General features: G+C 41.5%; 1 protein-coding gene across 3 annotated transcripts in view; it reads left to right on the top strand.

Annotated features, from left to right (window-relative positions):
- Nucleotides 1–18,081, top strand: part of ccser1 (coiled-coil serine-rich protein 1) — a 188,315-nt gene that overhangs the window by 17,969 nt on the left and 152,265 nt on the right. For all 3 annotated transcript variants that reach the window (XM_079516555.1, XM_079516556.1, XM_079516554.1), the window contains exon 6: nt 5,967–6,057. In XM_079516555.1, the coding sequence (XP_079372681.1) occupies nt 5,967–6,057 (91 nt within the window). The remainder of the gene's footprint in view (nt 1–5,966; nt 6,058–18,081) is intronic.

The following is an 18,081-nucleotide window of genomic DNA, read 5'->3' as shown; positions in this document are numbered from 1 at the left end:
ATTGCACAGTTGTACAAATTGTAGATGCATCATTTACAGTGTGTTAGCACATGTGCTAATTTTCACCACTTGTCCACAGGAGACTTTTCTAAAAAATACAATTTAGTTTAAAAAAAAAACACCCAATCAAATACAAAACATTATACATTCTAATAATATTTACAGCAAAATTACAGTACCCATTACATAATCTCAAATACACAAGTAAACATAATCACTCTAGTAACTCAAGCTATACATGTGAACACAGTTGATTTGATTTCAACCATAGTTTGAGTCCTCTGTAGAACACGTTACCATCCGTCTCTAGTTTTAGAACCGTAGGCAAAGAGTTCCATGGGAATATGCATGCACAGTTTCACCGCAATTGGACGCTGCGTTGATGAGTTGTGGCGATTTGTACAAAGCGGGCTACTCCTGAAAACTTTAGAAGCCAATCGTAGCCAATCAGGATGGATTATGAGAAATCAAACAAACCCGTCTTGATCACATGACTATGGAGAGCATTTGTACCGATTGAAATTTGGATAACATCTGAAGGAGTAATATTAGAAAATGGGTTTTACATATGTCGGCCTCCTGGTGGCACTATAAAGAGCAGATGTGAAAAATTCCAGGCAAAGGTTTTTCCTTGGCCTCTAGACAAAGATGTACACAGATCCGTGCAGTTATAGGTAAAAACACTAATTGGCCAGTTATAGCGCCACCATGAGGCCGAGTTGAAAATGTTCCAGTGGCCGAGTCTTCCTCGGCCTAGTGGGAATGTGCGTGCACAATTTCATGGAAATCACACGATGTGTTCATGTTTTGCGGCATTTTGTTTGAAACCGTGCACTTTGGTAGCCAATCTTAGCCAATCAGGATGGAGTCTGAAAAATCTGAAATACCCGTTTCATTGAATGGCTGAGAGACTGTGTACCAATTTGCGTGATGTTTGGACAAAATCTGTAGGTGTACTGTCCAAAAATTGTTTTGCACAAAGCGGCCTCCTGGTGGCGCTATAAGAGGCCAATGTGAAAACCTTGGGGCAGAGGTTCAGCTGTGGCATTCAGGGAGTGTGTGTGCAGAGTATGGCTGCGATCAAGCCAACGGTGCCGGAGATTAGCTGTCCACAGACGGACAGACGGACACACACGGACGGACGGACGGAGTGCAAAACATACTCTCTCCCCATGCCTTCGGCCTGGTGGAGACAAAAAGGTGTAACTAGAGTGTTGAATTTGGGGATGAAGGGAATTTGTGTTTCCTTAAATTGCTTCTAATCTCTGTCTGATTGTTATTGTAATTTTCATGTAGCCTTGGGACACTGCAGGCTGTTTACCTAAACAGCAGAGCCAGTGTTTATCTTTCAGAAAAGAAAAGTTCTTAATAACAGCTGGGACCAGACCGCAAGAATGCCAATGATGATTATGTTGAGTTCCCGCTGAAATGAAAAAGGACGTTTTGCCATGTCTTACAGACAAATGAGCTGGAGCGGGAACATGGTCTTGGCCAACATTTTATTTTTTAATATATTTTGTCAGTGATAAGTATGTACTTAAAATAATTGGATGTATTGCAGTCTGCCTCAACTAGTCTACGACACCAGAGACGAAATGTTTTTATAATCGACATGGGGGCCCGCCGTTGTTGCCAGCCAGGGTGTTCTTGCTGGTGGTGGTTTCATTGTGAACAAGTAGCCTAAACAGAGTACAGTACTGTATACATGCATACCCTTACCTACCTGGCAGGTGGAAACAAGCCACCAGATTAGCATTTGAATGCCTGATCTGCATGTGTACAAGGGGTCAGGCAACGCGGCCCACCCCCCACCCCGCCCCGGACAGTGAGGAAAAAAGAGGCGTTAAGGTGCCAGACTTGGATGGTTAGAGCGGCGCAATTACATTCAAAGGCAATGCAAGACAAGAATTGCGCGAACGGGCGCGGCCTGGTGCGGTACAAACGGGACGAACCGAGGCGAATGTATATAATGGTCCAATTCATCATGGGGGCCGAGGCCCCCTGGCCCCCACAGACTCTACGTCACTGTACGACACAGTACTTGATACAGTTCCTGTTGACTTGGTTGATGTGACCTACATGGTAGCTATTTTAACTCACAAGACAAACACAAACCCACCCACCCAACCCCCCAAAAAGTACAAAGACAGTAAAAACAATACAATGAAGAGAGCAGAGAAGAAAAAAAGAAATAAAAAGTGACCAGCCAAGAGAGTATCAGAGGAGAAGACATCATGTGATACACTTGTTGGTACAACATATTATACAGAGTAATCTTAACCCAAACTGCCCTCAAGCACTTGAGGGGCACATGTTCCACCACAGGAGACCGACCACCTATTCAACAGGGGCCACTATTTTCAGGAAGACGTGATCTTTTTTGTTGATTACCTACCGAATTCTCTCCATGTGTAGTACATTGCCCAAGGCTGCTGAAACAGAGGGCTAGATTCCATTGTTGCAAAATCAAATGTTTGGCCAGCTGCATGGTAGCTATGTTGGGCTGTGTCATTATGGCCATGGTCAAATGTGTGGCTATGCTGCGGACCAGTTTTGCCAGGTTTTATGAGAGAAAAATCAGGTCTATGATTATCAAAACAAGCCCAAATGAAGTGACTAGGCCACATGAGCCCTTTAAACCTATATAGGGCCTACATCGGCTATTTGAAAATATATTCTGCTTTTTTGGAACTTGATCTTGAAGGAAATATTTGTGAAACAACATACATCTGGTGGTACAGGGTTCCCTGGCACAAAACATTTTCAAATGGGGGGATCCGTGCAGGACAAATGTTTGAGAACCACTGGTACAACATAAGAAAACAAGCCCAAATAAGCACCTACACATTAGAAACAAGCCCAAAAAAACTCAACCCGTAACTACCAAAATTATTTACAAGTGACTTCACAGAAAAACAATCCCAACATCGCTTATAATAAGCAGACATGGCAACCCTGCTTACAACCGCATTTGAAATAGGCGTTAACTCCACTTTTGCATCAAAATATACTAGACTTTGTTGAAACGATGATTGTCAGTTGACACAAATCAGAGTAAACATAGATCAAACTTTATACATGCAGATTGCTTTCAAGGAATTGAATTGCTTAAGATTTGACATTCAGATTGGATTCTTGTCACCATAATTTTGTAATGCAGCGGTATCTTCCCCGAACAGCCTACAGAATGAAAATGTCCTTCTTAGTCCTTCTATTGTCATAATACCTGGCTCCTTTGCAAAGCCAACACTTTCTCTATTGATCCTCATGCATTTACTGCCTAGGAGAACTGAGCAAATTTGCATCATCTGCACAGTTTCAGATGTCTTTTAATAGAGGGCATGTCACAGTCTTGCCTCCACTTATGAATGTTTTGGATGTCAATCCGCCTGGAGATGGGGCTGCCTTTTAACGAGACCTGAATCTGATAGCATGTATCTCCATTAACTTGAGCCTTAGAACAACTAAAGGCTCATACATAGTCTGGATTTTCGGTGGTTAGGTGACCACCGAACTACAACATGACTTCACGAGCCGCGGTGAAGAGCAAACCACCGCCACCGCTCCAGCCCTTCTCTCTGTTTTTACTCACCACCGCTCAACGTTATTTCAGCTCCGGTGGTCAGCTCACCACCGGAGCGGTGGTCACCTCACCACCGAAAATCCAGACTATGAATAGGCCTTAACAGCATATATCCGACGAAAGGGGTGACAAATCTGGGTTATAAAATCATACTAACACATTTTCTTTAGCTAGGGGGCCACATTATAATGGGTAATTTAGCTTTAAATTAAGTCAGAGTAAGTATGCATTAATATGACACGGTATGGGCTAAATCTAATTTTCAATACCTTTTCAGCTATTAGCTTTAATGTCCCAAATTATGTCTTATTATGTGCAACTGCATTTCGCAGAAATGTGTTGCAGCTTTTTATATTTTCAGGCAGTTAAGGCAGTTAACACAATCATATATTATTCATTCACATGTGTAAGACATTTTATTGAGAATATTGATAGATAGTTATTTTTCGAAATGTTTTATCACACAATAATTATGATGTACTGTATATCACACACACACACACACACACACACACACACACACACACACACACACACACACACACACACACACACACACACACACACACACACTGATGGAGTGGAGAATATTTGAATAATCGAACTTGATACTGATCGTCAGACCTCCTACTGAACTGTGAGGAGCTCAATGCAGTGTCAGGCTGTGAGAGTGTGATGGGGATGGATTACAGAACCTAACAGCTGCTTTCATCTCAGTTGTTTAGACTGATTATGTCTAAACAACTGAGATGAAAGCAGCTTTGTCAGCTTCTGTAATCCAGCCCCATCACACATAGGAACATGGAACTGCACAATTTACTTTACTAGAACGTTTCTTTTCCCCCCCTTTTTTTTGAGTGGTGCAACCACTCCAAGGAACAGCAATGTCCATTATGTCCATCCCTATGTCCATCCCTATGTCCCTATGTTTAGAGTACCAACAGGGGGTGCTGTTTCACCACTCACTTCAGACTTGTCTGATTTTTGTTGAGAGCCCACCCACCAATTTTTTATGCAACTGCATTTCACAGAAATGTGCTTTTTATATTTCCACGCAAGGCAGTTAACACAATCATATATTATTCATTCACATGTGTAAGACATTTTATTGAGAATATTGATAGATGGTTCTTTTGGGAAATGTTTTATCAATGTCCCTATGTCCATCCCTATGTCCCTATGTTTAGAGTACCAACAGGGGGTGCTGTTTCACCACTCACTTCAGACCTGTCTGATTTTTGTTGAGAGTCCACCCACCAATGTTTCATTTTGTATGTCTCAGTATATTAATCCCTCACTTGTATTGACTTTCAAAAAATGTTACAATCACATTTGTAAAAGATAATTAATGTAGAATTGAGCCTCATGGCCATTGCATGGGAATTTGTTTTTGTTAATCCACTTGGACCCCCAGAACGGCAGGGTTTACTGAAACATGACATTTCCATGTGCCGGGTTACACTGGTTGTCAGATATATGCATCACATTAAAATACAAACATTCTTCAGTGAGTTTCGCTACTCTTTTTCACTGATTTGATTGCACTCAGTTAAATGTTGCTTCTGTTACGACAAATACACAATGTTGGTAGTGACTGTACACTCCAAAGGTGACATTGTCATTCCTAACAGCTGTGTTCTTTGCAGTTCATCTTTTTTATAAGCCAACGTTGAGAATCAACCTGAGAAATGGGAGTAGATTTTCCTTTGACCATAAGATGGCAGCATTGCCCTTTGAAATACCACAGTGAGGTTCAGTTTACTGCATTATTATAATCTCTTTATAGTAACTTGGATACACTGTGTTTAGTGCATTTCTTAAATGCTCTCCAGGCAGGGGCTTGTACATCGGAAAAAATAAAATCCTCGTCCACAACAGATTGTAAGATGTTGAACACTTCAACTACTGTACATGATGCAGCTGATGGAGCCCAGCTTTAGTACCTTTAGCAAAGTTTATAATCCATCATTTTGAAAACTTTCAAGCTTGGGCTTTGAAAGAAATATCAGAACAGACATGGTGTGTACTAGTGAGCTTGAAGTTGTTGGACTTAACAGGCAATTGTAGGGCTTTTTAATTTGTTATTGCAGCTTTGGGCAGAAAGCTCCATAGCTTTAAATTTAGTATATTCATATCATCTTTGTTATCTCAGTGTTATTTTGTACATAAAACATGTCCCCCCCCAAAAAATATAATAAAATACAAATAAATTGGATTGAAGTCAAAAAGGTCAAAAGCCAAGCATTATCTTGACTACACTGAATCACAGAGAGTGCTGGAGGAAAAATCTGGTAATACCTGGTAATTATAGGGATTTAATTTCTACAGTATTGTACCAATACCATTTCCATGTAGTGAAAACATTTCTGGCTTCTATCCTCAGGATGTTCTCAACAACCTGGGTTCCTCAGAGCTGGATGAAGATGATCTGATGTTGGACCTGGACCTTTCTGACGATCAGCGTCATCGACATGGTAAAATCCTCACTACTTTGGCTATAAATGTTTGACATATGAGTCTGTGGGACAGGTGCATGGGTGAGTAATACAGGTCATAAGATATACACTCACCACACACCACACGTTCTTCACTTGTGCATTATATTATCACAACACTTTGAACAAAAAAAGAAAATAGAACATGGCCAGATTTATGTGATTCAATAAAAGCTAAGATCCACAAAATCATATTAATATAAAACAAAGGTCCACCAGTATCCATCCTGGCCTCATTTTCTTTCCTTATCTGGCAATGATTTTATGTAAAGGTTTTACTGACACAGGGATAAATTAAAAAAGGACACCCGTTAATATCCAGCTGGCGTACCTGAACCTCCTTCCAGAGGGCATTAGCTGGTAGTCAGCAACTCAGCATGTAGTACATGGGATGGGTTGGTAACTATGGTATTGGCTTGCCTCAGGGTAGCCTGTTGGTAAGTGGACTGAAAGGATGGAAGCTGTCTCACCCATAATAGTATAATCTTACCTGCATTCTGCATCAGCCGGACCAGTTTGGACTTCAGTTGCATGGAGAGGTTACCAAACCAAGCGTAATGTTGTTTCTGATAAGGCTCTCTATTGGTGCGTTCACACGGGCAGATGCAAAGATACAGTCTACCATTCATTGTCAATGGAAGCCAGCGACGTGAAGCTACGAAGCAAATCCGGCGTTTGTAGCTGCTGCAAAAGATACGAAGCTACAAATTGAAGCTGAGCTACTGTACAGAGCTTAGTTGTTTTTTCTTAATCTCCCCCAAATATATATATATATATATATATATATATATATATGATCTTTGCATCTTCGCATATGCCTCGTGTGAACGCACAATAAGGCCACATTTACAACGGTCTCTGGAGAAAACATGGCGTCTAGAGACTTCGGTATCCAGTCATAGCCAATCGGAAAGGCTTATGAAAAACATGACTTTAGAGATAATGTGTACTGATTTATGTGCATTTTGGACCAAATAGAATAATAGGCCTATATGGGGAGGGATTCAAGGAATCCAGGGGAATTGTCTTTTTATTGTACGACCTACGGTTCAAGAGTTATAGACCAGAACGTAAAATGGCCTGCTATAGCATCACCATGAGGGTAATTTGAAAATGTCTGTGTGGAGGTTGTCCCTTGTCCTACTGGCAGTGTGAGTATAAATAAATAAAATTCATTCATATAAGGTTTCACACCAATCGGTCAACAGTGCCCGAGATTAGCCGGACCAGACAGACTCACAAACTCACAGGGCAACAATTTAATCCCCACCACCAGCCGGAGGTGAGGGCGTGAAGATAATACTTTTGGTTGCCAGTGGCCAGTGGTTCCCCAACTTTAGCTCATGTTGAGACCCAAAATAGACATTTGATGTCTCCCTGGGACCCAGACTATTCGCAGATCTATAGCTCTTTTTTTTTTTACATTCATGAAATTCTCTTAAACTATTTAAATGTATTTTTAACTTCTGAATAATGTTATATATTCTTTTACTTTTTGAAAGTATTTTTGGATTTTTTTTGTTTTTTTGTTTTTGAGTTTCCCTGAGTTCATCATCTCAAACTGAATCGAGGATGAGAATCATGGGTGAAGAATGCTCATAGCTATGGTCCCGACCCCACCAGGCGCGCAAGCTTAAGCTCACGGACACCAGTTTTTATGTTAATGAATGCAGCCGTTCTCAGTGGCCGTGCATGGCCAAGTCCACTCGCGCATGTGAAGGTTTCTCCGCACATATTCTCATTGAAACGCAGTGACCCAGCATCCTGCTGTGGCCAGGTTTTGCGAGAACAGTCAAGCACAAACGTCCGGGCATTATAAAGCCGTGAGCGACACTCAACTGGGTCTTCTTGCTATTTTTTCCAGCCATGCCAACAATTCTGGCAAGTGGCAAGCTATTTTGCAATTGAAGTTGCCAAACCAGGATGTAAGGTGCAAATTGAGTACACTTGATCAAAGCCTTGTACAGTTGAGTCTTCTGAGAAGAAGCGCTGTGAATGTTTTTGAATATACATTCAATACATTGATTCACAGAAGCTCAATTTACAATCCAGAATTGTGCCCAAGTACTTGAAGCTGTTTTCAGTTTCCAGAGGTTGACCTTTAAATATAACTGGTTTTAAGTCCTGATTAGTACATGTGATCAGGTATTTATTTTTCTTTCAATTATGTGAACATAATCAAAACAATTAAGTGCCCATGTGCATTGCTAGAACGAGTTTGGATGCTTTTCGTCCAGAGGTCAGTTTAATTCGATACAAACAACTCCAACGACCCTTCCATCGCTGTGATTTAACGCCATCAGATGCAGGGAGATATGTTTGACTGTGAGTAGATATATTTTTAGCCTTGGCTTGACTCTCATTGAAGTCATGTGTGTGTAATACTGTATGTATCAGTATGTGACTGACCTTTATGTAGCTGAAACATCATGTAAGATACACACTTGGGTGCAGAGTCTGCAGCCCATCCAAAACTTCAGCAGTCAAAGATACAAAAATGGTGTAGATCAGCGATTGTCAACCTTTTTGAGTGGTGCAACCACTCCAAGGAACGGCAATGTCTGTCCGTCCTCACCTATGTGACTATGAGTAGCAGTAGGGGCAAAAGTGGCGCTGTTGTGCCAGAAACAGAGAGAGCGAGATAGTGTTGCACTGTTGCCTGCTAATTACACAGAGAGAGAGGCAGGGGGAGAGGGGAGTTGCACTACTCAGTTCACACGGGTGTGATTTTTTTTATTTCAAGGACCTCCAATTTGATATGCCTTAAGCTACCAAACCCCATTTGATACAATAGTATGTTTTGTAAAATCATCACGGTTAATTTAACCCTGAGAGTGTATAAATGAAACCAAATGAATCAGGATTCATTTTGGTTCCATTTGAACACTGCATCAATTGTTTAGCTGGAAACCGACTGGAAACCTGTCCTCAAGGATTCTTGGTGGTCCCCGGACCCCATGTTGAGAACCAGTGGCATATGTAGCCTTCTGTAGCTGGAGTGCCAATCTAATAAACAGATGTTAATCTGCTTTAGCGGGGAAGTTGCAAATTAGCATGCAATACACACACACACACACACACACACACACACACACACACACACAAACAAACCAGCTCCAAGGGCATGGCCTACAGATGGAGAGACCATCATTAATGCACAATGCACAGTTGCACACACATTCACAATAGTTTGCATGCTTAATTATTTGTTTATTTAGACCTAATGGTTTGCAGCAGAGGCGTTTGTAGCATTGTTTAAGATGAGAAGCATATCCCCTGTAGGGGTGTCCGGGGGCATCCTCTCCTGGAACAACATTGTGTGAACTGCATTGTGGGAGTAACTAAAGCAGATACACGTGCCTACAATTTGATGGAGGAACACTAAATCAAGTTATTTTCTGCCAAATGGGATTAACTGGAATTCTTTATTAATTGTTTGATATGAGAAGGGTGGGTGCTCCAAATTGCTCCTAAACGATAATCTGGTGAGCATAATCCCCAGCCAGTAAATCAAGCTGCTCATTATGGTGGTGTGTGGAAAACTCCTAAATAATGGTAGTTATTAGTAGTGGTAGTAAAAAAAATCTGATCCGTCTGAAGTGAGTGGTACTGTACTGTACTGTACTGTACTGTACTGTACTGTACTGTACTGTACTGTACTGTACTGTACTGTACTGTACTGTACAAGCCCTCCTCCCTGGCCTGTGTGTGTCTGTGTGTTAGCCTACTTGTCGCTATAACGCTATTTCCGTGGCTCGGACACAGCCAGGGACAGACAAACCCAGCCACACACATAGCGCGCACACACACACACACACACACACACACACACACACACACACACACACACACACACACACACACACACACACATACACACACACACACACACACTTCTCCCCAGCACAATCTTAATCTCTCCATCATGGCCTTTCTATGTGTCATCCTGACAAATACAACACTAAACCGATACTGTATCTAAGCACGAGGGTCCTCCAGGGTTCTGTCTGAAAGCCTCAGACAAAGTGAGGAGCTGCTGTCATGTGAGGACAGGTGAGATCTCTGTCGGTTTAAGAAGCTCAGTTAACACCATGGAGGCCCGGGGCGGAGATCTCCGTCAAGTTCAAGGTCATGGTCAAGTGCCCAAGCCGGAGATTGATAAATAGGACGGAGATTAATGATATCAAAACCGATCGCTTCGCTCCACAGCCTAGGAGCGCTTGTTGCCCGATCCGATCACGTGACAAAAAGAGACACGTCATCGAAAATCTCCCCTGCCAGTGCCTGTTTAGCTGACGAAAACGAAAATCTTAAAACGATCATAACTCCCGATCTAAATCATCCTGTCTAATTCTGAAAAAAGATCCTGTGTTAGACGGCGCTCTGCGGTCCAGTCGCTAGTCGCGATAGATTTATTCTTACCTCCCGTTGTTGTCGATCGACTCTAGAGTGGTGTGGCTATTGTTAGCTGCTACACAGACATGCACACCAACTTCCGGTGCGCCGGTAAAAGTGGTCCGGGTGCTATAAATGATGGGCACATGGATTAAATGGATTAAATAGGTCCGGGCAAGCAAGGTGTTAACGTCTTTCGGGACCTATCAAACTTTTCCATGTCATTCTCTCTCACCTCTCTTTATCTCTGGCGTGATAAACACTGCTGCACGCACGCACGCACGCACGCACGCACGCACGCACTAGGGCTGTCAGAACGAATTTCATAATATGAAAGAAATTCGAATATTAAAAAATATATATATATTCGAAAGCTAAAATTGCCATTCGAATGGAGCTTTTATCATTTATTAATTATATTTTATATTTTTATTTTGTTTTATATTTTATTTTATCCGCTCGCTTAATGTATGAATAACGAATCTACCGCTGTTGAATCGGTCCGGCCGCTTCTCGCCTTCCCATAGAGACACACGGGGACTACAAATTTCACGCCCCCAAATGAGACAGCGTCCCCACTTCTGGTCCGTTGGCACGGATACTGCAGGCCAGCCCATAGAAGTCCATTGAAATTCAACTGTAGTTAGCCTACTTTTAAAATAATATGAATTGAACTGAAGACTATATTGATTTGAATACAAATATGTTTCCAAATGTATGAAGTGTCTTTGTCAACATATATTGTTGTTTTCTCAATAGAGGATGTATTTCACATTTAATTTACCACTTGAATGAGTTACCCATAATGTTAACGGAGCAGAGGGTTGACGGCAGACAGAGAACCTGTCGCTTTTACGGGACGTCACTGCCTTTACGAGGCTACGAGCGCCGACTTTGAAGAGTGGAATTCTCAATATACATCCCGATCCCGACTGACTTTGTTATTCATGTCTATATTTTGAACATGTCACAGGCTTACTATATATGTTCTACCTACCACGGAGCTCCGACGGTGTGTTTTACCGCTGTCAACTTGTTTTATAATTAACTTTGCTGAATAGTTGCATGGGAAAATAACCCAGCTAAATGGAGGAGTGACATCCTGACATTTTCAACTACCTAGTGAATTCTCCAGATGAGTATTAATAATAGTCTCGCAAGATGTTGTTTAGATCATTTTCAACAAATACATAGCATATAAAACGAAATACAACAAATATATCTGGGTATTGAAAACCTCAAGGGATGCATTCGTGACGTATATACCGTGCGACCACTTTGACTTGAGATTTACAATGCTAGCACTTTTCACAAACTGATGGAGTATATTATAGTACATTGTAGGATGTATATTGAAATGGCAGGTATGTGACATTGAAAAGGACAAATTAAACATATGGGACACTTTATTAGAACACAAAAAAAATCGCTATAGCCTCAGTAATGAACCAGTGAAATTAGGGTATTTTATGATGCCTCTCATAGGGATTGCATTGGCAGCTGCAGTACACAGTTGAAACGGACCAGAAGTGGGGCCGCTGTCTCATTTGGGGGCGTGAAATTTGTAGTCCCCGTGTGTCTCTATAGCCTTCCAGACTAGAGTTATAGCAGGGGGCGGTGCTTTCGTTACGTCCTCACTCTATCAAGTGGGATAGCTGCCGCTGGGCGTGAGTCAGACTAAAGCAGGAAGCAACACTGCAGCAGCACACGTGTAAACAAACACGGCAGAGGCTCAAGATAACAACAGGGAACAGGGGAACATTTACGTTCGGAAATATCGCACCGGACAGGAGAGCACTCGCCTTATTAGTTTGCATTGCACAGTGCAGTCAGTGCGCTATTTCCGAACGCCGTGATGAGTGGAAGGTGGACGGGAAAATAACATCAAGAGAAAACGTTGTCTGCAGACTATGCATTACTGGCCTGTTCATCTGATAGCCAAGCATTCTGTTAAAATAGAGAAACTATTGCTGGTGATCTGGAGTCTGGAGTTGTCCCGTCCATGATAGACTGACTAATGAAACATTATTATTATTTTCCCGTGCAAACCATGTCATGTTGAAAAAATAGCTTTGGCGTTTGGATGGGGGGGGCCCTCTAGTGGACAGAACGTGCATACAAAACTTGATATTCTGTGTATAGAGGTGTTTTTCAGTAGGCTATAATGAGCTAAAATAAACAATGTAAATATTCGAATATTTTCGAAAATTACAAATAATGAAGCAATGAAATTCGAATTGGATTATAGAGGTGAACTGACAGCCCTAGCACGCACACACACACGTAAGTGGCCTCTAGAGCAGGGGTCTGCAAGTAAGTTTGGTCTCGGGCCAAGCTTTTCTAAGCCAATAGAAGCCAGAACATTAATCAAAGGCTAATTTATGTTACTGGAACTCTGTGACAGACCACCGTGTAAGACATGCACTTGTGGGAGATGCATAGAATGGATCAAAATAAATGAGCTGGCATAATAAACTTTAAATGAGCTGTTGTTTTATCCCTTTCCCTGTTAATGATACTTGTACGGACTAACCATGTAGCAGAGCCTAACTTATTCTGTTAATGATACTTGTACGGACTAACCATGTAGCAGAGCCTAACTCATTCTGTTAATGATACTTGTACGGACTAACCATGTAACAGAGCCTAACTCATTCTGTGAATGATACTTGTACGTACTAACCATGTAACAGAGCCTAACTCATTCTGTTAATGATACTTGTATGTACTAACCATGTAGCAGAGCCTAACTCATTCTGTTAATGATACTTGTACGGACTAACCATGTAGCAGAGCCTAACTCATTCTGTTAATGATACTTGTACGGACTAACCATGTAACAGAGCCTAACTCATTGGACTGCCACTCCCAATAGCAGCTTTTCAGTGACATATATTCATATTTTTATATGAAAAATCCGCGATATACACACTATGGTCCTCATTCACAACGGCGTTTACGCTCATAAAGTGACGTTACGTGAGCGGAGCGTGAGCGGACAGGCATTTACGTGGATTCCCACATTACGTGGGAATTCATGAACTTGAACGCGAACTTGACGGTGACGTTGTTTGGTCGGAAACTCCGCTAAAAGCTGCGCCAGCTCAGAGGGTAGTGTACGGCTTGCATAGATTTATTCAGAAGGCTTTAGTCTTCATGCTGAATCAATTAAAAGTCCCCAAATCTCAGATAAAATATGTAGGCATGTGTCCAAAACATTGGTCAGCACATAAAAAAATTAGGGCCGGGACTTTAACGCGTTAATTGAGATTAATTAACTACAGAAAAATTAACGCGTTAAAAAAATTAACGCATTTAATCGCACCTTTTTTTTCCACCGCGGAACGTTTCTCACTGGGTGCGTTTCTAGTAGTACTGAATAGGCTGCGGCACGCGAGCAGCAGCAGCAGCAGCAGCAGCAGCAGTTGTTCACTAGGCTACAGCTCCGTCAGAAAGCCCAAACCCAAATGAATCGAATGAAGAAGCCGCTTATATCGCTTTTGCTCCATGGATGGGACATTTAGATGTAAAAGCTATCGGATGGACGCGTGGATAGCGGCATGGCTGTGTGCAATGTCAGAAGGAAAGGATCCATTTATGAGCAACGTTAGCTTCTATGCTAGGCTTGCTAGCTGCTTCAGTTTAACATGTCTCACAGACCACCGGAGACGCGGTGATTTCACCACAGCACGAAGCTGTCAAGCTGTCCTCGATGCGAAACATACTGAAGTAGCAAGCGTGGGTCAGCCCCAACCTCATGTGAAATGTTACCCCCATAATAAAGTTGTTCTCATGCCCCGCCATGTAAAGCACATTTGAGTATTCATATACACACTGCAGACACTATATAGGCACTTGCTGCTCTTGTTTATCTGTTGGGATAAAAAAGTTGTATTGCTTAAAGGGGAATACCACTCATTTTCAACATTTTTCTATGGAGTTGTGTGCACTGGAAATAATAAAGTCCCCCCATTATGTGTTGCCTATAGAACTTGAGGTCTGAAAAAAACAGTAACATTATGAAGTACATTTTTGTGATGTCACTGAGATGTACTTCATAATGTTACTGATTTTTTTCAGACCTCCAGTTCTAGGCAACACAGAATGGGGGGGACTTTATTATATCCACAACAACTCTAAGGTATATTAATGACAGTAAAATGTTGAAAATGAGTGGAATCCCGTAGTCACTATTCACTGGAATACCAAAAAACATTTAAAAAAAAAAGGTTTCTCACTGTTCTCGGGTTGAATATTGATATGCGATTAAAATGCGATTAATCGAGATTAATTAACTACAAAGCCTCTGATTAATTAGATTAATTTTTTTAATCGAGTCCCAGCTCTAAAAAAAATTATAGCTTATATAATTATATAATAATAAAAGCCAAGTATCACTTGTATGCCTAAATGCATGCATTCTAGAGGCAGGTTAGCCTAGAGTCCCATACAGAAACTGCCCCTGCAAGCCCGATACCTTTTTATTTATTTATTAGGATATTTCTAGCATGCGCGATTGCGCTGCTCACTTGACAGCTTTCTACTCGCAGTGCAACGCGTTGTGAGCTTGTAGATCGGCTCTCGCGGACTCGCGCTGCATGTTAAAAAACAAACTCACAATTATAATAAGAACATGAACATACACTTATCTGCATACTTATACACTTATCTGCATACTGCATTGTTACGGAGCTCCTTTGAGTCAGTCTGACTGTCGGTGTGTGTGTTTCTGGGGGGGGGGGGGGGGGGGCAGCAGCATGCTGCCGCTGAACAGTCCAATCTGGGTGAAATTCACATTGGAAAATGAATATAACGGTGCGGTGAGCCCGGCCCGGACAGAACAGATGATTTCTATGGTTCACAGACATGCCGGTCTGACAGACAGACAGCAGTCACGAGGGCTAATTAGCCCTATACAAAAATAGAAGTCCACATTATTGCATCAGCGCGTGCAATTCGGCCAGTCATAGTTTTAAGCCAGTGCACCTTAATTAATTATAATATGGGGAACTTATAGCTAGGCTGTAGGCTACTACATTGATCTCATCATGAGATCAATCAAGTTTGGTGCCAAATGTCCCGCGATATCATGAAATGAACCTGCACTTAGGCTGACAAAGAGGATCTGACAAAGAGGAGGCTACTCGCCGTATATGGTTGAAAATCTAAATAGCTATAGGCCTATGCCTACGTGTCCATGATCAGAACAAATCCATTCTCCACATCATGGCATTCAGACAGATGACAGTGAGATGATATTAATCTATTCCCCGCATGAATCAATGCAGCTCTGATAAAAAAAGTATCGGATATCTATTTTACCTCTGCAAAGGTGTGAGTGAGCAATATGTTCAATAGAAAAGAAAAGGCTTTATAATATAATTGCCAAGTAGGCTAGCTTGCTGCCTTGGTCCCAAACTTAAATAAATAAATGGCCAAGCTGCATTTTATACCGTAAGTACATTGCTGCAGCGGTGCGGAGCAGCGTTCACCGTTTTGTAAGCTTGGGAGAATGATTTATATAGTTTAATGGTATAGACAATATAAAGAATCACGCACAAATGTAATGGTATATGGATGTAAAAAAAAAGAGACTGCAGGTGGTGGTCGTCGCTCCGGCGCTTGACATGGTCAGATCATTTTCTTTTAATTTCCTGTCCTTTGATGGATTGAGTGTCAGTTTGTACAGTTTGTATAGTAGGCCTACAGTGGTATACTTTATACAATGGTGCAAAAACTTGTTTGTGGTCCTGTGGAATTATGAAATTAATAGAGGGCTATATTCATATCTGCACAGCACTGACTGACCGCGGCAGTATAGCCTAATTTCTTTCCACTATACTGGAAAATATCATTATTTTGTTGCATTCCGTCAGGAGGACCTCTATTTCGTTTGAGCTGTAAGGCCTATAGTTTTTTTTTTTTTTTACTGCTGTCTGCTGAGTCATGCTTGACGCCTTTTATGGTGTGAAATGGGGCGTGGATCAATGCAAATGAAGTTGTCGGGTGATATTCCGATCATTTGGCACCCGCTCGCATTCATTGTGACATACACCTGCGTACCTGTGGTACACACCGCTCTTTGAATTGCACGGCAAAAAATCGTAGCGTGATCGGACGGATAAATACGATATCAAATACAATCTATTTCCGCATTATTTACACTGTGACGTATTTCTCCTTTGTGAATGAGGACCTATATCTCATTTTCACGGGGCAAGATTATAGTATTGGACACTCAGTCCTGATGGTGGCGGTAACGTCACAATTATGCTGATAAATAGAGCGAGTCTGGTGAGATCACTTCCGGTTAGCGATCAAAATATCCGGTAGTATCTTTGCTACTGTGCAGCACTATCAGATGTCCGGAATGCTAAGCTATCATAGTATTTTTTTATAACTAAGTCAAATTAAGCTCTAATCAAGCCCAAAATATCGCATTTTACGCAGCTATGCATGCACGATCACGCGCGTGCGTGATCGACCGTGCACGCGCGGATTTCGGCCGGTTTTAGGTAGATTACATCGGCCGTTAGCCAAACTAGCCAAAAGTTGCTAAATTTTGCTACATTAAACCCCCGATTATAGGGAATTAAACCAGCCCGTCAATTCCGTCAACGGAAGGTTTGGATTTATCAATTAAATCTGTCAATTCCGTCAACAGTAGTCCAGGGGTTAAAGGTGTAGTGAAATGAAAAATACGTTTTTCACACTTTTAGACCATATCCGTGGTCATCATATGGTCATACCTAACAATGGATGCCAAAAAAATGGGAAAATTCTCATTTGTGTGTTTTTATATCAAACGTCCATAAAAATATATTTTTTATTACTTCCTGAAAACGTGCTGCGTGATGACGTGTCGAGGCCCACAGCGATAAAAGCCAATAAAAATGAAGCTCACCCGTTTAATTCCCCATATCTCCGCATCCGTCCAGCACAGGCTGCACAGCTGCTACTGATTACAGATATCTTCCGTTTTTATTCCCATTCAAGATAACATCCAGAGAGTGTATTACTCGGTTTTAACTTAATCATCACGCTAAAAAATGTATCTGAAAACATTATAGGGTAGAAATAAGCCACATAAGAGTAAACTGGTAAAGCTGGACGACTATCTGATTTGTAAACAAACATCCACACGCTGTCCTGCGTAGCATAGCTACCGTCCCTAGCTACCGTCCCATCCCCTGAAGGGATGCGACGCTCTGATTGGTTCAGAAACTTCATAGCGGTGTTTCAACTTGAGACCGTCTGAAACTTCAAAATAAAATGTCCACCATTTCCGTTTCACTACGCCTTTAATGATACTTGTACGGACTAACCATGTAGCAGAGCCTAACTCATTCTAATAATAATAATACTTGTACAGTACAGACTAACCATGTAGCAGAGCCTAACTCATTCTAATAATAATGATACTTGTACAGTACAGACTAACCATGTAGCAGAGCCTAACTCATTCTAATAATAATGATACTTGTACGGACTAACCATGTAGCAGAGCCTAACTCATTCTAATAATAATGATACTTGTACAGTACAGACTAACCATGTATAGCAGAGCCTAACTCATTCTAATAATAATGATACTTGTACGGACTAACC

This window comes from Electrona antarctica (genome assembly GCF_951216825.1).
Source record: "Electrona antarctica genome assembly, chromosome: 12".
Classification (NCBI taxonomy): domain Eukaryota; kingdom Metazoa; phylum Chordata; class Actinopteri; order Myctophiformes; family Myctophidae; genus Electrona; species Electrona antarctica.
The sequence above is the reverse complement of the archived record's forward strand: the minus strand, read 5'-3'. Positions and strand labels throughout refer to the sequence as shown.